The 23316-nt window shown below is 32.0% G+C and overlaps 2 protein-coding genes across 2 annotated transcripts; one reads left to right on the forward strand and one right to left on the reverse strand.

Moving 5' to 3' along the window:
• The first annotated feature begins 171 nt into the window (after window positions 1-171).
• LOC125054155 (WD repeat-containing protein CG11141) lies at window positions 172-10319 on the forward strand. The gene is made up of 10 exons (XM_047655886.1): window positions 172-569; window positions 851-1014; window positions 1188-1311; window positions 1856-2019; window positions 2781-2916; window positions 3254-3453; window positions 4324-4427; window positions 7045-7495; window positions 7868-7915; window positions 8311-10319. Exons 1-10 carry the CDS (start codon window positions 345-347, stop codon window positions 8762-8764), a joined length of 2070 nt encoding a protein of 689 aa, XP_047511842.1. The 5' UTR covers window positions 172-344; the 3' UTR covers window positions 8765-10319.
• Window positions 10320-10456: 137 nt separating this feature from the next.
• LOC125051261 lies at window positions 10457-21344 on the reverse strand. The gene is made up of 9 exons (XM_047651476.1): window positions 21093-21344; window positions 20735-21020; window positions 19550-19775; window positions 18347-18486; window positions 17623-17699; window positions 16850-16938; window positions 16304-16489; window positions 15627-15764; window positions 10457-15273 (listed from the first exon to the last, which is right to left on the reverse strand). Exons 1-9 carry the CDS (start codon window positions 21153-21155, stop codon window positions 14808-14810), a joined length of 1671 nt encoding a protein of 556 aa, XP_047507432.1. The 5' UTR covers window positions 21156-21344; the 3' UTR covers window positions 10457-14807.
• Window positions 21345-23316: the final 1972 nt, after the last annotated feature.

The following is a 23316-nucleotide window of genomic DNA, read 5'->3' on the forward strand; positions in this document are numbered from 1 at the left end:
ATTGGATTTGTTAGATTTAAAATTACTTTTCAAATAATAATATTATTTCTTATAAAAATATTACAGATTTTTTAATATTATTTATTTATTATATGTTAAAAATTTACATGCTTAGGAACTGGTGTTTTTTACAGTTATGTTTATTTTTATACTTTCTTTTTTTGACAGTTGACAATTTATATTAGAGTAGAAAAACTGAGAGTTGAAAACTGTACTTAAATATAGTTAAGTTACGAGGTTTCCTATTATTTTCTTATTAGAAGTCAAAATTTGACTCGGTTTCTAGAAAATATGCATTTAATACGGCATAGAATATGAACCCAAAGTAAAGCCAGGGAGAAAAAATGGAAGTTACAAGTGGTGCAGAGGAAGGTTTTGTACGAGAATGGACACCTTGTTCACATATTTTGAGCTTGATACCACCAAAAATCCAAAATGGAATATTTTCTAATGAACTGTGCTTGACCTGTGTTGATGCTGTTAGTGAATACATAGCTTTAGGAACGAATGTGGGACTGGTGTATTGGTATGATAGGAAAAAAGGCAATATACAACGACTTCGCTGTGAGGTATGTTTTTGGTCACCTTGTAACAATTTCGCAAGAATTGGTTTCTAATAGCAATTAGCTAAGTTTCTAGAACTTATCTTATCTTACTTATTATAATATTAGTCCTGTAAAAAAAACTAAGCTAATTTGTCAAATATTTCACATTAATATAATATTTTTAAGCATCTTTTTTCTTTTAATATAACATTTTTAAGGTATTTGGTTTTGGTAAGTGGTTCACCACATTCAAAACCTAAATTACATAATGAAATTGCACTTTAAGTCCTAAACCTTGTTTTTAGGCCTCTACATCCCCCATAACCTTTGTAAAGATAGTAAGCACAGTGGATTATATGGTTGGAGCAGGTAATGCAACAGGACAAGTTACAGTATTTCAAATTCCTAAAGAGCACCCTGAAAATGTTCCTGATACTTTTAAGCCTAAAGTAGAACCCAAAGTTGAAAGGTGAGTAAAGATTACTTGAAGTTTCTAACTGTTTAGGCTTAAAATTGTTTAAATTTTTATGATGATTCCATCTTAAAACTATCTTAAATAAAACTTGTTAAAGCATTAAGTAAACTGTTTAGCCAGATAAAATCATGAAATGTATAAAGTCTATAACTATTTGTATGGTTTAGGTATACTATTGGAGACCTACATAAAAGTAAAATAACTTCAATTGAATGGTCTAAAAATGGGATGAGACTGTTTTCTGGTGACAAAGACGGTGTAATTATTATGACTGAAATTGATTTTTACATGGTAAGTACATTAACCTGCCTATCTAAAAGAGATACTTGACATTATTTAAAAAAATGTATATATTTGTGCTCGATAGATAGATCTAATTTATTATATTTAATTTTCATATAATTGTTGATGTCAGTAATTATGTAGGTATAGAATTGAATTCTAACAAATGAAATCTATGTATTAGATAGCTTATCAGTCAATATAACAATTACAATGGAACCAGCTGATGAATAAAGTCAGGGGGTTACCCTCTTACAACTGAAGTCATATCTAAATATAGATTTAAAGATAAATACAATCATTTTATCTTCCCCTGGTTACTTTATGTTTAATATACTAATAGTAAATTTTTAAATTTCTAAACCAATGTTTAATTTTTAGCATGAGCTTATGTAGAAAAAAGATGATTATTTTACTGTCTAGTGCTCTTTCTTTAAAATACTAGTAGTACTAACATGTATGACTTATAGGTTATTAGAAATTTGCTGTCATTGCACTCTATTTGGAAAAAGTCTATTTTCTATGTTTCTTAGAATGGTTTGCTTGTTCACAGCACTTATGCAAGTCAATGGAGATAGTGAATGAACAACATGAGATTGTACAAATGAGTTACTATCAAAACACTTTATTAGTGTCGAGCAAGTACCGCAGCATAGTGTGTGAACGACGAGACAACCGGTGGCACGTCAACCAACTGGGCAAAAAAGAAAGAAAAAGGTAATATCAATCGAAACCGAAACAAATAACCAAACCAAACGCATGTAACAGAAACCGGAACTCCATTAGGAATGTAGTTTAAAGGCAAGCAACTTTTTGTGTGTATTACAACAATTTCTTATATTAATTGTAAACTCGAACGAAATAACGAATTTTTATTCGTTATAGAGAGTTTTCGTTATAGGGATGGAAGAGAAAAAACTACCAAATTTAACCATTTAATTTTATTACTATCAATAGGTAAGGTAAGTAGGTAATTCAAAACACATACAATACATAACGCTTTTCTTTTACTGGCCATCTTGACAGTTTCAAAGTTTGTTTACGACTGAGAGACCAAAATTTCCTACAGGCAATGTTATCTAAGAAAAATAGCACACGTGTTAATGCAATTAACAATAACAAAGGCTAGACGGTCGTTTATGACCTCAGGTGTCTTTCTTAGAAATTATGTTGTTGATGTCTATAATATGTAAATATTTATTTGTTATAGAGAATGAATGTTGCGTTATAAAGAGGGAATCAAAGTATAGGTTCTGTGTTAAACCAAACAAATGTAACTAATTTTTATGTGTTAGAGAGTGGTTCGTTGTAACGAATGACGTTATAAAGATACGTTTATACTATATACGTATTAGGAACTAGTATGTTTTAATAATTAGAGTTACATAAGTTTGAGTTTCTATCTGCTGACATACAAAATATAGAAATCGGAAGAGGAATTTATTAGCAATTACAACATTGTATTTTGATGATTTCAGTTTGTGCTCCTTGGGCGCGGTTTTCCAGTACTCATATGCGCAGGGCGGAGCTGCAAACGCATACTGCGCACGCGCAGGTCTGAGGCTTTGGCGAGCCGATCGGGCCGGAAATGTTCTTCAGACATTGTTATTCAAGGTTAGTAATAAAATGTTCATAATAGTCATCCAAAACTATAAAAGTTTTGTATGAAACTTACGTTAATTATTCGTTATTTTATCTAGATTTTGACTATTTTTTATGATTTTGAGGCTATCATATATTTATGAGTCTAATTCAGTAATTTTAAGAGCAACAAACACCTGAGACCAAACTTTTCTTGAAACGAGTTATATCTTTAAGGTCTATCTATCTTTACCTTTGAAAAATGTGGAGTATTGTCTATACATTTAAATAAAAGCTACTCACAACGAATTAGGAAGATTAAAAAATAGTATAACACTACCAAAAATATATTTCAAATTTTCATTTGTAGGAAGCCATCTCTAACCCTCTAACAGTGGCGGAGCTGCTGAACCCGTCCCAGAAGAAGCACAGTCACTCGGAGAAGGAGTACAACTTTGGTCCCTTACACGTGTTCCGCGAAAATTTTTTGGTCTCACACAACGAACACTTCCTCTATGTGTTGGACCCGAGGTCGCTCACCGCCGTGGCTGTCGTTGACGATCTTAGACGGTAAGATCCATTAACCGACTACAAAAAGGAGGCTATCACTTATTAACTGTATTTTTCACGCTTTATATTAGCTACACCTGTATGTATGTATGTCTGTATGTATGTATGTATGTATGTAACCGACTCCTTCGGACTCGATTTTGACCCACTTTTAACGAACAGATTTTATTCAAATTTTGCGCACCTGTCAAAGATCGATGACAATGCAATAATCCGAAAAATTTTTTTTAACTAAAATAAATAATAGCTGTGTGCCATATTCGTCTATAGATCAACCCACGCTTTTTCACAATAATACCAGTATTTTTTGTTCATTACCATTTTCAGCCTAAATTAGGAATTATTTTTCACTTTTTAGTTTGATGTGCTTTAAAAGCGTGTTTTTTAGTTTTTTTAAACTATTATTTATTAATTGTAGAATTATCGGTTTAGGTATTAATGTGTAGTTCTATCGTATTAGTAATACCTGTAACAAAAGAATGTGGGAAATAAATGTTGTTGGAATTGGATTTGAGTGTGGTATCTTTCTGAGGCAACCAACCTTAAGGAACAGTCCAAGTTTTAGAATATAGTCCGTCGTTTTTGTATTTATATCCCAAGATTCAGTTGTTTTTGAGATATGGATAATCACGCAATTCTGGAGGAAACATGTATAATATAGGTGAATGTTGACTGGTATTTGATTTTTTTTTAATTACCGTTCTTTACATTTAGTCAATTATAAAAAAGCGGCCTTATCGCTATATTCTATATAACGAATTTCGATAATCTTTCCGAAATTAATTATTTATTCATGAAACAATTACAATATAAAATTTACGTGTCTGAGGTTCTCTCTCGGCAAAGCCTTTTTAGTATTTTTTTTTTCAGTATCCTGTCGGTATCCGTGAACAAGGAAGAAATTTTCATCCTGGAAGGGGAGAGGTCTCTTGTGCGTCTGGCACATAAGCCAGAGCCAGCGACGCTTGCGCAAGGTCTGTTCGCCAATAGGCAATCCTCACTCAACCAGTAAAAGTTCATTGTTTAACCAGCAAGTCGGATATTATTCGAAAATATTGCACTGGAAAATTCACCTTAAAACAAGGCAATAAAAACCCCACATTATATATTCACGGAAGTTAAAATTGATAAATAAAAGTTCACCTTTATTGCGTTGCATTAAGGTGCAATTTACAATGAAAAATTGTATTAGACTTGCTGCACCAACCCCTTTATACCAACTCTCTTATATATTAGTCCGAAGATGATGTGATTTTGTTCAGAAATATTTAATGAAAAAGACGCGGAAACTATATATATTTCGTGTTTCGATTTGAAGTACGATTTTTAGACAGTGATATCAAATTAGAACCATAGACTAAAGTGACCGATAGCAGACTCGGGTTGGATGTTTCTCTGATACCAATTTTTTTTCGTTTTAATAAAATGAGTAAATTCATTATTAAAACACCGCTTTTAATATATAACCTCAATTGTTGTTTCAAATAATACAACCTATGAATAACAATACTATGGTCATTAATATAATTACAAAATTATATCAAAACGTGAATTTTTTATTTACATAAATGGACGAGGTCTCACGCTTACCAACTGCTGTAAATCACTCGAGCGTCGTGTTATGTAAATAATAAACTCCCGTTTATATCCGAGTTATAAACGAAACTTTTGAACGCGTCGCTTGATTGTCATTGGTCTAGAGACGTTGACCAATCACAATCAAGCGAATCATAGTTTTTTTTTAAAACAGCACCTAAGGTTTTGTTTTAGCATACAGTTTTTAGGACGAGTTCCAATTGAAAATTATTTCTATTGATGATTTTATTGTATTGTTATTCTTAGCGTATTTACTTATAAAAATGATGTTTATTTTTTTAATACTTTTAGTTTAGAAAATTTTATTTTTCACAAATACTTAGTGCCTTACGAATACCAAATAAGGACCAATGCTATATTTTTTATGCATTTTACCATTTAGGATAAGAATTACGTGGTACTTAATATTTTTAACTTTAATCACTAGTCTTTTACGGCAAATAACAAATAATGGAGGTTTTTATAAAATGTAGCGTAGATTCTTGATGATAATGGTGCTGTTGACTTTACTCTGTTTTACCACATTGTAAACAATTTGAGAGAAAGAGATGAATATAGTATCAGTATTTTAATAACCATAACCATTTTGTAAAATTTTCTTAGAAAATTATTGGCATCTGTATATCTATATATGGCTCTTGGTTTCAGATTTCATTCAACTTTTTTCTTGATAATTATCTTTGTCGACATGGTTTGATTTAGGAAAAGATTTGATGGTTTGGTTCTCCTGTGAATGACACACGCTTGCTTGTTGCGTGTAAAATATAAATTAACAGATACAGAAGTGTCGATTTTCGTATATATTAATTTGCTTTTTTATAGGATGCGATAGTAATCATTGCTTTTTCTAGCATAAAAAGTATTTTTAATTATAAATTCATCAGTGCCTTACTAAATAATGCATGTTTAATATGCATGAATATCTGTGTTATATGAGTATTAATGTTAGTGATCGAACCATTTTTAAAGCATGCGCTAAAATCTAAATCATTCCTTTCGCATTTTATAGTACATATTATTATGTTTTCGCATTTAAGTCTTAGATACAAGTATTAATAGAAATGATCAGTGACTTACTCCGCTATTTATGTGTTGGATAGTTTGAAAAAAGATGATCTCAATTGTACAAGCAAGTATATAGAAATAAAATCATGTGCGCAGCTGGTTTTAGAACCCCGAGGTGGTTAGAAAGCTGTGTTGTGAATTCGATTTCACTTATGCACGAATTTATGTAAATGTGCGTTATTTGTGAAGGCAAACTTCGTGAGGAATCCGATATCCCTTAGACACAAAAAATCGATGACAGGATGGGATAAGTCTTATTACACTGTCTATTAAAGCCCAAGAACCATTTAGGGTTGTAGCACTGGATTATTAATACTATTATTAAAAATGCTGGAATTATGTTCTGAAGAATTCCTTTCTCAATATATGTACATTGTCCGATGAACAAGAAATATTCAATAGCAGAGCAAGTTCCTGATCAGTTTGTTTTTTTACATATCATTAAAAATGTTTATACCTAAAAAATAATGAGGTACTTAACTAATTTTATTACCTTAAGTCATTTATTAGTAATTAAAGTGAATTTAGATCTAGTCTCATATAGGTTGATTTTTATGATGATTTGGTTTCGCACAATTTGTTGTAACAGGCATTGTTAAATAGGCTAATTTTATAAGTAACATTTCTTATTATGCCGACGAATGATAATTTGACATTAAACCAAATCGGTGCTTCCATTTCCTTCATTCATTATATTACGAGTGAACGAAATTATTTTGTAGACAACGATACCAGCAAGGCCATTGTACTTTGTTAATATATGTTTTTGTTTTATTTGCGCATTTTTATTTTAACAATTCTTTTCAAATTAATTTTCCTTTTACCATTTTTCAACCGCTTGTTGTTGTTTTGTGAGCAATGGCTCTGTTGGATGTTGTGCTTTTTATCTGTTCTGCTTTTAATCGTACTAAGTCTATATAAATTTAACAGACGAGCCGATAATGTCCAAATCGCTCACAACGCTCCAGCAAGCGGTGAATACAGTCTATGACCTCACACACATCGATCAAGCAGTACCCTACGTCACGAGCGTTCTCGAACAGCCCATAGCCATGTTCACGCGCAACGAGACTATAGACAACGTACCGAACGGAGAAGAATGTTTCGAACTCCCGCCAATAAAGCATCTACCGCGTGACATATCTGACAATGTTCTAGAATCTATTATAAACGAGTTTAGGGACGTGTCAAGTGATGTAGAAGAAATAAGGCGGGTTAAATCTGAGGAGCTGCAAAGGAAGTTGAAGTTGTATAATAGCATAATGGAGAAAAAGTATGACGATGAGCTGATACATAGTAGGCGCAGTCGGAGGAGGGATGCAGGGTCCGGTGGCAGTACCCCAAGGTTGATGACCCCAGTACGAAGCCGGTCTAGGAGCAGGTAAAACATTTTTTGTAAAATACGAGCCAGCAATACAAGACAGCTACCGCAGCCACCTACTTTTTTAATGGATGCGTTTTCGGCCTATAAGCCTACGGCCTATATTTAATACATGGAGGTTGTATATCCTTGAGACAATCTCGTATCTCCTTGTAGAGGTCGATTCCACAGATTGCAAAAGGAAATCTACTAGGTAAAGCTAACTTCCACTGATAATTTTTCATTACATGTACTTTTTCTCTCTGCATTGAAATGTTTTACGTTATAAATAGGAAGTTGCTCAATAATAGTCTATTTAAATCCCGAATTGCTAACTGTAGGTACTACGTGCAGTGATTATCTTTAGTGAACATCTTATTTTTGTTGTTTCAGAGATGTCAGCTACACCAGTCCTTGTGTAATGAATGTTAGTATATATGGGTATGTATTGTTCTTTGTGGTTTTTTCTCACAAATCTTTGGTATTCCATACCGAATCTAAATACTTTTTCCAAAACTAATTTTAACGTCTCGCATTAATTACCGATGGTATCTAGACTATTAAGACGTTCGTTAAATGATTCAATTTTTTTAATGCTTTTCGGCCTCCTGTCTAATATCGATTATAGTCAAGTATTGCGGGACATATTGTCGATTGTTTTTTTAAATTACTGGTCTCTGTAGACGAACGTTCCTAGTATTAATTGCGTGAGAATGTGTAAAGAAGTTTGAACGCACGACCACGACTTATCGACCAACAAGGAAAACTGTTTAAATTATAATTCAGCTTTTGACTGGTAAGCTACCAAAACTATTCATTTACAATATATCTTTCAGGAACAATCTAGATCAAAACGATGAACAACTCGAGAAGCAAATAGAAGAAAAAGAGAAGATATTAGCGAAAATGCTGAACTTAGAATCTCTTAGTATCAAGAGTCTTGACAGCAATGTAACCTACGAGGATCCAATCTACAAACCAATAGATACAAAAGACAGTAAATTTATGGTCAAAGATGTCAATAAAACTATAGACGATAAGAAAGAAATACAAGATATTAACAAGCCCATAGATAACAAAACACAGATTAAAAAAGTTGATACGAAAGTGGAAAAACCAATGAGTAAAGTCGACAAAATAACAGATTTGGTTCCTAAAGTAATGCAGTTGCCGAATAATTGGAATTTGGAGAGTATTGAGCTAAGATTAGAAATGAAAAATGGAGCTAAAGACGGCTTAAATCTGCTCTCTCCTGACGACCATTTGGATAGCGAATGGGAGGTAATTTAGAATTTGATTTTAATTTGATATGTGTGGTCAAATCTGGGACCACATAACAGAAACAATTATGACTAGATTTAACACGAGTATTGCCATCGCAGTAATGATTTCTAGATCTTATGATTTTTATTAACTTTAAATTTATTGACTAAGTATATGAAACAATTTTTTTATATGTTAATGCGTGTTTTAAATGGTGTTATGAATATAATAAATCAAAATGAATATATATAAATTCACTTAGTAAATTCACACGGGTTTCAAATATATACAGACTGCACAAAAAAAACTGCAATATATTGTGCCATGCCCAAGTAACCCAAATAATAATAATATTTACTTATAATAATTGACATAATATTTACAATGTATAGAAGTAGGCATTCATAGTTAATTAAACCTAATCATCACACGCGTATTGTACGCAAGTAATTTTATATGACGTAAACGAATGTGCATTTATAAGAGGCTCTTAAAAATAAGCTACCAGGACTAAACGTTGGTGGGTAAAAAAGGAACAAATTTTCAAAGAATATTTGAAGTATCGTTCAGTTACAACCTTTTTAAAACTGTTACGCTATACACTCATTAGTATTATATTCAAGGAAGCAACACAGTGTAGGAGTCACCGCTTGAATGCAAAGAAACTTGACAGCCTGTTCATAATTAAAACTAACAGTTTATTCCAGAAAAGCGTTTAATTAATTGTAGTTAATATAAAAATAATTTACTCCTGATTGATATTTTGAGTATTGACATATATGTATTTGAAATGTCGATTGTCAACATTTATTTTTTTGCTTTAACATAAGATCGCATAACATCGCGTAAAAATAGATAATTAATATATTATAATAGCTCTCACATTCCTGGTATTAAAATTGCCTTTTTTCATTTGATCTGTATTGATTATGTTTTATATATCTATGATTTTAAGTATCTCAAATGTATTATTATAAGTATTAAATTCGAAAATCAATATGTGTATAGATTAATATTTATTCAAGAAAATTATAAAGATTTAAAATCTTGTTTGACTTAAGTTTAATTCAGTGAAACCCGCTTCATAAATCGCTATAACCTCAAGAAGGAAATAATAATGCTTGCTCGCTTTTATGACATGTCGTCTTAAACGGGTTTCAGTGTGTTTTATATTTTGCAATCTTATGATTATTGGAATCTCTTTTGAAAAGTATTTTTTATACATAGGCTATAAAGAAACTATTGGCTTGTTTGTACTGAAATTTTCAGAAAATATTTTCCTTTAAGTGTAGGAATATTAATCATATTATATTTGTATAATTTTTTCCTAATTATATTTTCCGCTATCCGAAAGTAATACAGTAAAAGGTTCATTATTTACTTGTAGTTCTTTGGAGATAATTCTTTAGAGTTGTAATGTTATCTCAATAATTAATAATACTTGCATTAATAATTTAGAAGTGTGTTATTGGAGTGTCAATCAAACACTCAAACTTTTATTTTTTTACTATGACGAATCATGATATTATTATTTTTTTCAAATATAAGTAAAGCACTATATATCAATAAAGAATTGCCTTAACAAAATTGTTTTTCTTTCTTGCTTTGTGTCTGGGCGATGACCTACGACAGATTATTTTTTTTTAAAAATTGCGAAAACTTCCTCAAGTAGATATGATTTAAAAATTCAATAGATTAAGGTAATAGAAAAAAACAACATAATCATACAAACGTTTATTAAATACGTCGGGATGCGGCGCATCAAAAAGTAACAAAAATTTTTGGTCCATCACAAATCTTAACCAAAATACAAATCACTTAATTTTCACAACAAAATATCCCAAAAAATTATATAAACCTCTAAAAATAAACTAAATTGACATCTGTCATAACGGGTTAGTGCTATAAAATTATACACTTTGTCGCAAACAAATTCTCGCGCTTACAGTTCCGTTCACTGGCTCAGTATCAGTCTCACGCGATCAGCGCGCGGGCGGCGCACGAACAAAAATGTACGCGCGCAGCTAGCAGCTTGCTCGCGAGCTGCACATTCGCGGCATATTCGCCAGATGTGGACGCAGCCTTAGAGAACACATCGGTTACCAAAAGAACTTAGTTACACCGATTTACGACGCATTGTTAAAATAACGTTTCCGTTTTTGCGACCATTACATTCTTTTTGTAGACTCAAATAGTCAACGATAATACATGATTCACAATGATAATAACCAATTAACACATTCGTCATTTGTTAAATGCCAAATCGAGCTTATATAGATGGTTAATATATTATTTTAACGTATTAATAGTTTATATGCGTAAAGAGTATTCTATGATGGGAATGTGTTCTCGTGTAACTTACATCAATGATATAGGGCCCGTTTTGACTATGTCAACAAAAAACGTAATCAAACCATAATACTATTAATACTACGAAGAAAGCTAATCGATTGAAGCAGTGATGTAGCTTTATCACACGAAGAGATCACTTTAAATTATTAAGTACTTACAACTAAATTCAATTAGGCAGATCCAAAATTTTGCGTATCGGACTGAACTTTTCGAAACCGGTTATAACGACCTCAAAGGGCAGTCAGGAATTACAGAATATTGAATAGAACGAACTACTACGTCTTTCAAAAAACTGTTTCTATATATCTTGATTTGGAATTTATAGGAATATCGAACTTTGCTTGGACAAAGTTGTTTCATGACAAATCAATTTATTTATATTTTATAATTATCGGAAATAATTGGCTGTAGCCGAAGCAAATTTCATTTTTAGTGCAGTTGACGTTTATTCTTTCGACAATTTTTTTAAAAGATTTATTCTTTGCATCTAAAGTCAGTCCGATACAACATAGCGCAATGAAAACAATACTTAAGTTAACAAATACAATTGCTAAGCTGAATTAAGCTATATATTCTACCAACAAATTTCGAACTAATTTTTGTATAGAACAATCCCTTTCTCATAATGCTTAACATAAATTTGATCTTTACAAAGTATATTATAACGACTTTTGAATTTTACAATTTTCTCTTCGTTCTTAAATTTTTCTGGTGGGAATGTTAAGCAAGAGACGCGCTGATTATATTTGGGCAAACGGAAAGACGTACGTATCTCTCATTGGACTAAAGATGGTCTTAACCAATTGAACAAAACACGTCATAGTTAGGTCTCTTGTTATTTCTGCCACCCTGGTACCTTTTAAACGTTAATGACTTGACCCATTATTAAAATTGTTATTATGACTTCAGATGGATCAAGTTCAATGAGAAATTGTTATTTGTACATAGAACATGGGCGTATGTACGATTTCCTTTTAATAACACATTAAATTGTTGAATACAATAGTATTTTTCTATGTATCGTAAAAGGGATTTCCTTAATATCAATGGAATGCCAATTCGTTCTAATTTTGTATTTCCTTAAATCCGATAAACGTAACAAAAGCTCGCAAGCTCAACAACATACCAATATCACAAAACACCAAAGCTACTACTAATAAAACCAATATATTGGTCGAAATATGGACTTAGAATTCTGAAATAAGTTAATGAAATTTTAAAAATACATATCGCATACGAAAGAAAGTTGAAAAATCATATTAGCTGATGCCGTGCGTCTATTATAGGCAATTAAGTTTCAAATGGAATCATTTCCAAACTTTGTATTAACACTATAACGCAAACTTCGGTTTCAATTCGACCTGTGTACAAAATCCATATTTCATTTTACCCTAACACCCCGGTTCTAACCAAAATACGACTCGTAATTTCTACGACTCGAATTTTGTATAGAAATATACTGATAGCTTTTACAAATGGTATTTTGTATAGAAACCGGGTATCGTTTTAAGCTCGTTATTCAATTATAATAGTGGGATAGTGGTTAAAATAAATTATTCCTTAAGAAGTCTTTATCAGTCTTCGTAAATTAAAATTCTTTACTTGACACAGTTTCTATATTTTACTTTTCACAAGGAAGGGAAGGGCGAACAGAATTTTTTATTACTCACGCTTTGACCACCATTTAATTTAGTATTGTCTTTTATTGACATAACCTTTATACATTTAAAGAAAAAACTTTTTAAAGGGATTAACCGGTGGTCACGGTGACTGTATGCTGTGGCGCACGCTGTAAAGCACGCGAAACGTCGGATAAATTTAAAATTATGTTAAATAATTGTAAATTTATAATAATACATAACTTTAATCCGGTTAAAAAGTTTTTTCACCATTTAATTTACCTAATATTATGCATAATCTATGACGTATTGTTTTGCGATTTGAGCTTGCCATAGACTAAAGCAAAAAAATAGGTGAAAATATACATACACTAAGTGAAATTGTCACTAACTTCTGTCAACCAGTTTTTTTTCGTTCTGTTTAGATTTTCGTGTCCGAAATTATTGTTAAATTAACTTAATATTTTATCATTGTGTAGCTGAGATGCGTGGAAATGATATTATATATACTTTTATCTTAAGGACCGGCTGGCGACACCACTGCAAACATTCCTGGTAATTGCAAAAGGATCCAGAAAAGGAATCTTTATTTATTCGAAATATAATCGTTAAAAGAACGACTGGGCAGATTGTAATCTAATCAAAACTTATTTAGGACCTAAATCGAAGATTTATTTTAAAAAATCATCACATCAATTGACACGTTTTGACAATGACAGTTAAGTTATGAGAGATAACAGATTACAATTTTTTTAATTCAATACTTATACCGACTGATTTTATTCAGCTTATAAATGACATAAACGAGTAGTCAGCATGTAAGTATGAAAGAACATATTACATGATTCTTCACGCAGTTTCTATATAAAAAAGGCGTGTCAACGTGTAAACATTAATAAGTAAGTTTGTAATCTATCGAGGCACACTTTTACTAGGCGGACTTGTCACATTGAAATTAAAGTTGATTGGTGTTAAGGTTTGTTTTACAATGGAATTCTGCTTTGACTGTCGAAGTTCACGTACTTAGGAAAAGTAAAATACAGAAACAGTATATACGTAATCTTTAGGACAATTTCGACTTCGTTTGAAAAAAAAAACCACCTACATTCTTAGTCCTATTGGCAGTGTTTATTACTAAAAGCTACAATACCAAATATATACAACCATAGTTCTAATAAATAGCGATAAGGTTTAAAATAGCTTGAAGAATTCACGTACTAAATATATACGCGCATATCACACATGAAATTGATACAGATACCGGCAAACATCTTGAACAAATGTTCTTGCCTTCGCATAAGCGATTTTTAGGTATCACTGGGTGGTGCGCGGCGGCGGGAGAGTGACGTGTCGATCGCGTGTTGGCTAAATCAGTTGACATTTGTGTCCCGCGCTGCGCAAACTTTCCCCCACTCCCTTGTTTAATGTTCAAGATGTTTGCCGGTATTGTACGCGGTTTTAAACGATTAAGCAAATCTAATTCGTATTTCATTACAGACGTCGAGATCAAGCCATTTAATGCGGTCAAAGCTTTTATAATCAAATATATGTTTTGGTGAGAAGATATCACTTGTCACTGCCAAAGCAATTTGAATATAATTGACTTCAATGAGACATTTTGTCACAATAGACGAAGATTCAAAGACAAGGTTTAAGTGCAAGATTCAGAACCGAGACTTAGAATAAGTGACGTACGGAAGTGATACTTAGCGTTAAGTCTTAACACTGAATTGTTCAGTGATATGTTAACTCCTAAATGTGCAAATCCCCCAAACAGTCAGATGACACAAATAGGTGTTTGGCACTTGAACCTGTCCCAGAATGTAGTCTATGCTTTATCACTCTAGATAGAGATGTCAAAAAACCAAATTAGTAACTGTCAGTCGACATTTTTATGAGATTCTGAATAATATTCATTCCCCCTCTTCATAAAAAAAGACGAAAAAGTACATAAGTGAGAGTGCAATTAGACGGATATACTTTTTATGAAGAGGGTAAATGTATACTGAGAATATAAATAGAAAACAGCTTTAAATTTATAATTATTCAAATTCCCCTATTCAGGCCTTTATCCGAGTTATTTGATTCAAATTCTCCATTTAAGCAATTTTAGTCTTGGGCGACATAACGATATAATGCTGCTCCATGGGCGGAGGCTGAACGGGCGACATGGGCATATATTCGCTTTCATTCTCAAAATTTCCGAGAATTTTCTCAGTAAATATTAACTTCACAATCTCCTCTGGTAGCGCGAGCGCCGAGACGTTGGTTTCGTTAATCTCGATTGAAACATCGAAATCGTCAAACTTCTCGATACATTCGACGGATTTCGAGCAACGATTCGTCGACACGTGCTCCGTTTCGTCCAAAAATTCACAACTTTTTGTCTCGCCCTTCGATAGATTTCCGGTTATTTTCAGATTCTTCATTTTTCTGTTCACTTTGAAGCTTTTGAATATGTCTCTTGTTGGTGTGAAATCGAATCTTTTCTTTTTCGTTTCAACGTCTTTTGTCTCTTTCTCGGATTTTGGGGAGGTGACGCGGGAGTCGCTTTTTAGCCTTTTCCTAAAAAAACATATTATGCAAGTCTTTATACACAACAAAAAATATGTTTTTCACACTCTCTAAAGGACCTGGTTCAGAGTAGTTTATTTAAATTAACGGTTACTTAATAAAATTAATGGCCTTATAGTCATTAACTAATGGGTTTAGTATTTCGTATTTATAGTGAAACATAATTATATCTATATTAGTTAATCTATCATTAGACATAACGAAATAAATATAAATACTCTGACACGGCTGTTCACCAACAAACGTTATAAGGCAATAATAATATCGTTTTATATGCAAGTGAAATGTTTAGTTTTAGACTCTGTGAAACTCATAATGGAGAGTTATAACTAGAAAACTCTTACCTAAAGACACTGAAGGTCTGTTTATAACGATGTGGTTTTGCACAGTGCTGCAATGAGCCCAACGAGCTATGACGCGTCACTCCATCGCGACCAGGACTGCTCGAGTTAGCGCTTTTCCAATCAGAAAGCTTCATTGTACTGGAATTTATAAATAGTAGATCTTATGCATGCCTTTAAAACCGATGTGTAACATTTTGTATAGAAAACTTGAACAAAGTGAACCACGAGCTCTTAGATGTTTAAAGTAAATAATAATAGGCTTATTATAATTAGTATCAGATAGAAAAGTTAGATTTTAATAAATAATATCAATATACGAATTAATTAAATATGAAATATCGTGAGCAGTATTGGTTTGAGTGGACAACTTTTGCGATCTTTTCTATGTGTGCATTCAACACTCGCACGTATGGTGAACGAAAAAATCGCATTACCGTAGATCCAAAAAAGTCGTATGGCAGAAGGCTTATCACCTACTTGTATACTAGAAAAAATAATCAAGAAACAGATACAGAAATCTGAGGCCCAAACCTAAAAAGGTGCGCTACCACTGGTTGATAAAAAATAATGGACAGTCTATATATCTATGTCCTCACAATACTACAACTGCAAATTCGTTATTGCAACGTTAAATATATCCACAATATCGCTAGTCATGAAGAAGTAAATAATCTCACCCAAAGTTATGTCTCGGGGGTAGGGGAGGTGCGCCGCGTCTACCCGCCCGTCTCATCGTTCCGTATACGCACTCGACGGACTCGTACGTGTGATCTACGCACGAGCCCGCCCATTCTTCGGGAATTTCCTCGTAGACGCCCGAAGCGACCGAGACTATTGATACGGTGGAGCGACGGGACCACACACTGTTATTTAAAATTCACTTAAAATTAGTTTACAGTTAAGTTATACACTAGTCTTGTATAGCATTGAATTTCAAAGAACACAATAGTAACATCGGTGAAAATTTAAATTGACAAAAACAAAGAAAGGGCGCCATTTAATATCATAATTAAGGTCTGCATTCGTATCTAAAGTTACAAACTCATCTTGAGCGCTGTCAAATATGTCAAACTTCTTACATAAAAAATGTTTTGACAGCTCAAAGTAAAAAAAAAAAGACTTCCGCTGAGGGTTTTAACCTAATATAGATGCATAGACAAAATGAACTTTATGAGTAAAATGACAAAATATTACAATAAAACCAGAAATAAATTAGACATTACCTGTTTTCAGGGGAGAGAGGTGTTTGTTTATCTTCACAGGGAATCTCAGACAACTGAGATAAGTCACCATTGTGCATTTGTTGATATTCCTATAACAAATGTTTCATATAAAACGATGGTAGTCCAAGCACATTACCGCAGTTTGTTTAAGGAATTAAATATTATGACACTATCTGATCAATATATTCTTGAAGCCTTGTTGTATGTACAAAAAAATATAAACGATTTTAAAGCAAATGGTGACGGTTACCAGTATAATACTCGAAACAGAACTAATTTAAGCGACGACCAAACAGGCTCCAGAAGATTCTAGAGAAACCACTCCTTATATGGAAATTGTATTCGTTTTTACAACAATCTCCCAAGCGAAATTAGAGACGAATGTTTCAATGATCCTAACTAATCCTTGGGATTGATTTGTTCCAGTTCAAACAATTTGTATGACTTAAACCTAAACTTAGCGATTAAAAAGAGTGGCGGAGAGTTTCTTGCTAATTCTTCTTGCCCGCTCTACGCCCTTGACTTGCAAACTGGTAGTAAATGTAAATTAAGAATTAACTTCACTTCTTTTATGGCGTTCATAAGTGTACTTGTTTACCTATATGAATAAAGTTATTTTGACTTTGACTAATACAATATATATATACAACTATTGTCTACTTCGCACTTCACGTAGCGACTAGCATAGGTAAACTAGCGTAAAACTACGCCATTTTATATTTCTAGACTCTAGAAAATGTTAGGATTTGACTAAACTATAGAGTCTTACGTACCTTAGTCATAATGAGATCTGTGTCATCCAGAGAAACCTCCGACGGTCCGCTGTACCAGCTGCTGCGGCGAATTTCACCTGTGAATGGTTCCGATATATAAAACATACTAGCTGGGTTTTACCGTAAAACGCGCCGCGCGCTTATTCAATAATGACTAATTTCATAAATAAATTTAAATTTGTAATTGCAATTATCATTTATACAGAGCTAAAATACAATGTACACAAAATAAAAGACAATAAAGAAAGGTACATGCTTTGAAATTTACATTTACTAATTCTCAAAACAAGGTCGTAGAAGGAACAACTGGCAATAAACTTTCCTCGGAATTCATTGTCATTCAAATCGGTCCAGCCGTTTAGAAGTTCAGTTACATACACACGTACAGTAAAATTATATATATAATGTTATAAACTTAAAATATGTTTTTTTACAACAAGCCTGTAGGCATTTTTAAACAATATAGTCTATATTATGAATGAAGAATTAATGAAATTCAAATCAGTGTTATCTAAGTCCAATAGTTTTTCAGTTCATTGATAACAGACGTATCTTTCCCGTAATCTACGTTATATATATAAATTACGCGTCACGTTGTTTGTCCGCTATGGACTCCTAAACTACTTAACCGATTTCAATCAAATTTGCACCGTGTGCAGTTAGATCTAACATAAAAGATAGGATAGTTTACATCTCAATTTATATTAGTATAGATTTGAATTACCTATGTCATCTCTTCTCAAGTCTCCATCGCTTCGGCTAATTTTCTTGTGACGAGCCGAAAGCGCTTGACGGACAGCACTGACTAGTTCACTTGCCAACGGTGTACAAAATGTCATTTCACCACTGCCTTGAGAAAAACCACTGCAATTACAAAAATATATGTTTATATTTTGGTAGTGCGCAATAAACACTTGCTCATATGGTGATAGAACCACTCAGAAAATTAATCAATCTTAGACCCAAAATTCAACATCAAAACAAAGAAACTAGAAAGAAAACTGTTCTGAACTGAAGAATACATCAATACATGCAGTTAACAGAGTCATGGGACCCATATTATGTCCGTTTTACATATCAAATTCGTTATTCAATACAAAACTTCACTTTGTGTAAGTGAATAATAAAACATAATAATAACTTTTCGTTAGTTTACCTTGGTGACTCAAAAATATTATAAAAAAATTTCCTCTTAAAAAGTACTGGTGATTAGTTGACTGGTTGTCAGTACATTCAACCATATAGTTAAGTAAGAAAAATACATATATACTGAAATAAAAATAAATAACATGAGACAAAAGGTGAATAAATGAACAGAGAAGCAAAGGCCACTTAGCATGATTTTTGTTATTGAAGAGACCACTGAAGTCAAAATGAAATGATACTTATAATATGATAATACATATATATGTATAAATAAATGTTGATGTTATGAAACTAGAAACTGAAATAAAGATTGAATTTTATGTTATTTCCCGTGGGAAATTACATTGCACAAACAAACAAGATTACTTTTAATGTTTAAGGATAAATTAGGTCAGTGGCGTAATATAAAATGAATTTACGTCAATATGTCTATTGTTAGACTTTGTTAATTGAAATGTTAATGTTAATTGAATTGAGAGGAAAAAGGTAAAATAGCAAACTCAGTATTTATTATACTGTAATTAACTGCGGTCCTGATATGTCTTTTCAGCCAAATTGTGGTTATGCTATGATGGAATGAGGGAATAATGGATGTAGTTCAACTTAGCTTAGTTTTAATGATATGAGGTATGGTATATAATGGAAATCTACACCAATGGTTTTTTAAATATGTGGTTCACAATAGCTGCTAGGCAGCTTTTGTTTTGTCAATCTAATTTTAAATAAAAAAGTTTAGAGAGGTGCAGTTACATAAAAATTAACTTAAAACTCAGAAACACACCTATTCATACTAATGATGCAATTTCTATTCTTGTCTCCATTTTTTCTGATCAAGAGTACATCAATAATGTGTTGCCAGTCTATTTTTGTGCTGGCTGTATTGTGGGAAACTACCAAGCCCGATGTAGATAGTGTGAGCACACTGTCAGTCATTAAGCCACATTTTCTAGACAATTCCGTAGCAATCACAGTTACAGGATATGAGTCTTTGAGTAATGATTCTGAGCCTGAAATGAGATGAACCAAGCATGATTGATGGATTATAAATTCAAACAAGATCCACAATTTAATATTGTAAGTATATTTTAAGAAACTACACTACTTCTTACTTAGCAACTTTGGAAATACAGATAGACATAAGACTATGTCTATTTATAAGTTAAACTATAGTTTATTTTATTTACCTTTATAAATATTTAGGATCTTGTTTAGAATTATTATGTGATACATAACATTAGCCAATATAAGAGATTTTAGATTTTCAATATTTTAATAAAATTGATTAAAAAGCAAGTGATGAAAATTCTATTATAAAGTTACACTAAACTACTAACATTCAATTTGTTCAGTCCTATCAAAAAACACACAGGAACAAAAAAAAATATAATGTTAAATAATGCACACAATGCTAACCGGCAATAAATAATAGCTTAAATAAATTGGGGTCTTAAAACTCTATTTGGGTTACCTTGCCAACTATGACATAAATTCACAAAACTAAAAAAAATGCTAACTTTTATTTGTTATTTAATAAAGCGCCTCATAACAATAATTTTGATGATAATGCTAAAAATAAGCATAGGAATTAAGCACTTACAAATTATTTTTTAAATCATTGACATATAGGAGATTTCAATTTAATGATACACTTAAGGAATAACTTCTACACTAACAGGAAGAGCCATAAAATGATATGTGAAAAACAATGGAAATTAACATTCAATGTGATGACATCAGTATCCTATGTGAAAATGTTTGATGCATTGGTATGAAATTAAATATTTTATGTTTATATAACTACTTATTAAGTCCAGGCATACTATTATTTGTTAAAGGTTTAGAATTCATAAAAATTATAATATATGTATCACCAACATAGAAAGATAAATAAGGCAATGAAAAATTACAACAATGAGCTTGACCAAGTATTAATCTTTTTTTCTATTCACATTGAAGGTAGACTTACCTCTCATTTTGTCATTATTTAATAAATCACGAATTTTATCCATCCATATTTGAGTTTCTTGATGGCTTTGAGCAGCAAGAAGAATTCGAGGTTTTGACGGTGCTTCAAGGGTGAATACTGCAAAGGCATGAGGTCGCGTGCGGGATTTGGCTCTTTTTACTAAGCAACCCGAGGGCAACTCTACTGTTCCTGCAGGCGCTCCCGCCTCACTACAATATACAACTAGTGACCCACCCCCTTTGCAGGTCACACTAGGTCTCAAAATGCACCATTGTTTTTTCCAAGACTACAAAAAACAAACAATAAAAATATTAAAGAAATTATCATATTGTAAGTACACCGATCGAACTTTACAAACCTTGAAAGGATTAAGACCGAGGTTTGATTTAAACGGATATTTCACTTCCAAATAACCAGACATTTTCCTTTGAATTATTAATGCAAAAAACGAAGCATTTCCTTCATTAGTATAACTTAGACGATTTTTACCAAATCACATGTGGGTGTTTGTAACAGTTTTAAATATTGAGACGGGTTCAGAAATCAAACATTTTTTATCTCTTGTTTACAAAACGTTCATAGACAACTATCAACGAATGTCAAATCTTGTGTTGTAACCCTTAAATAAGAAGAGATATAATTCTGCCAAAAATTATAAATCAATATTACACAGCGTTTTTATTCGTTATTTTAACATTCAATAAGGATACACAATTATTTAAGTTCTATCAAATACAGTAGAACCTCGATAAGATAAAGTCCAAGGGAAACACAAAATATTTTATGTTATAGAGGTTTTAAGTTATCAAGGTTCTATGTTAGGTAAAGGTTAATATAGAGGTATGTACATGTTTCTATGTACCCTTGCTTCCATTTTTACTTGAATGCATCAGAAGGATGGAAAATTAAATATGTAATCATATTTATTCACATTACTTACATTACATAAAAATAAAACAACAACTAAAGGTTGTTTTAAAAAATTCACTGTTTCTAAATCGATTTGATTTTCAATGACAAATAGAGAGGAGAATACATTAACACATTAACTTATGATGCAAGTAAGTCGTTGTCACAAAGCTAACCGCCGCAAAGCTTTGAAGAATTTAGATAAAGCAAACAATAGGTAATGTATTGTTTACGTCAACAATACATTAGTAAACACGTGCAAGCAATAAATACCGAAACCATTTGTTTTGACACTCTTTCAAAATGACTCACTCACAAACAATTTTATGTTATAGAGGTTGTGGAAACATTTCTTTTAGTTACTGAGGGCCTATACAGAGATTATTTATTTAAGTTATAGAGGTTGCGTATTTTAAGTTATAGAGGTTTTGGGCTCTGATGGGAAGGGAACATAGTATTTTTTGAAGTAACAGAGGTTTTTATGTTACCGAGGTTTACGTTATCGAGGTTCTACTGTATTTGAAAATTTTCTATTAAATAAATATCTATAGTGCTTTTCATGAAAGATTTTCATGTCATTCGTCGATGTTATCAAGTTCGTTTGTTGTGGTAGATTTTTGTGAATTTTTAACTATATATTAGTGTGAAGCGGAACATAAGAATCAAGGTGTTTTAATACCACAAGGCACTAAACAATGTTCGGAAGAGAGTTTTTTTTTTTTTTTTAATATTATGGCAACAGCCTCAACTTTATGCCAGTTTCAAGTAAAAGGTTGGGAAACTACACGCGAAAAAAAATAAACAAAGAAATAAAAAAGGAAATAAAGGGATAAGCTGGTTAAAAATTCGGAAGACAGTTGCCGCCATAACAGGTACTTTTTAGAGTTGCCATTTAATAATTTTTTGCTGTATTGATGGGACTTTTATGATATGAATTCGTTTTTGCAAAATTGAATAAATACATAACGTGATGAAACTAGGTAACTGAAATTAAAACATATATGACATAAGCATTACAAACTTAAAGTTACTATTATTTTTAATTGTTCATAATTTAATTGCAGGTGTGTCAGAGAAAACTGTAACAAGAATTACAAACGAAGGTATAACAGCGGCGTGTACTTCGAAAAAAAATTGTAACCCAACAATTATGCAATAAAACTCTGAATAAAAAATTGTATTGCTTTTCTTTACCCTATTTTCTCATCTTTTACCTGTAAGTAGGTAGAACACCGCTAATATAAGTAAATAAAAATATACTTTTTACATAACAGAAATATTGTTTCATCGAAGTATGCAGAAAATAATATTATTTGATAAATTACATCTGCTAAATGTAAATAAAATAGGTAAATTTTTTACTCATAAATGGCAACATTACGTCATGCGGTTGCAGCCGGCAGCGCCGCGTCTGGGGGACTTCTTTCATGAAAAGGACTATAGAGTATAGATCCTTGGGGAGTTACTAACACACAAAGGCACAGATATACTAAAGTATTTTCTCACAAGAGTATCATTACTAAGTTTTTGGGCGCAATTCAACTAGCAACACTAAAGCGTTTTTAACCAAATTCGCACCAAATTTTAGTTAGGCGGCGCGAATTCTAAAGTCGCAGACACAGGTTACTTTATAAATAACCAGTTTACCACATATTTAAACCAAAATAACGAAT

Source organism: Pieris napi, chromosome 1 (genome assembly GCF_905475465.1).
Source record: "Pieris napi chromosome 1, ilPieNapi1.2, whole genome shotgun sequence".
In the NCBI taxonomy this organism is placed as follows: Eukaryota; Metazoa; Arthropoda; class Insecta; order Lepidoptera; family Pieridae; genus Pieris; species Pieris napi.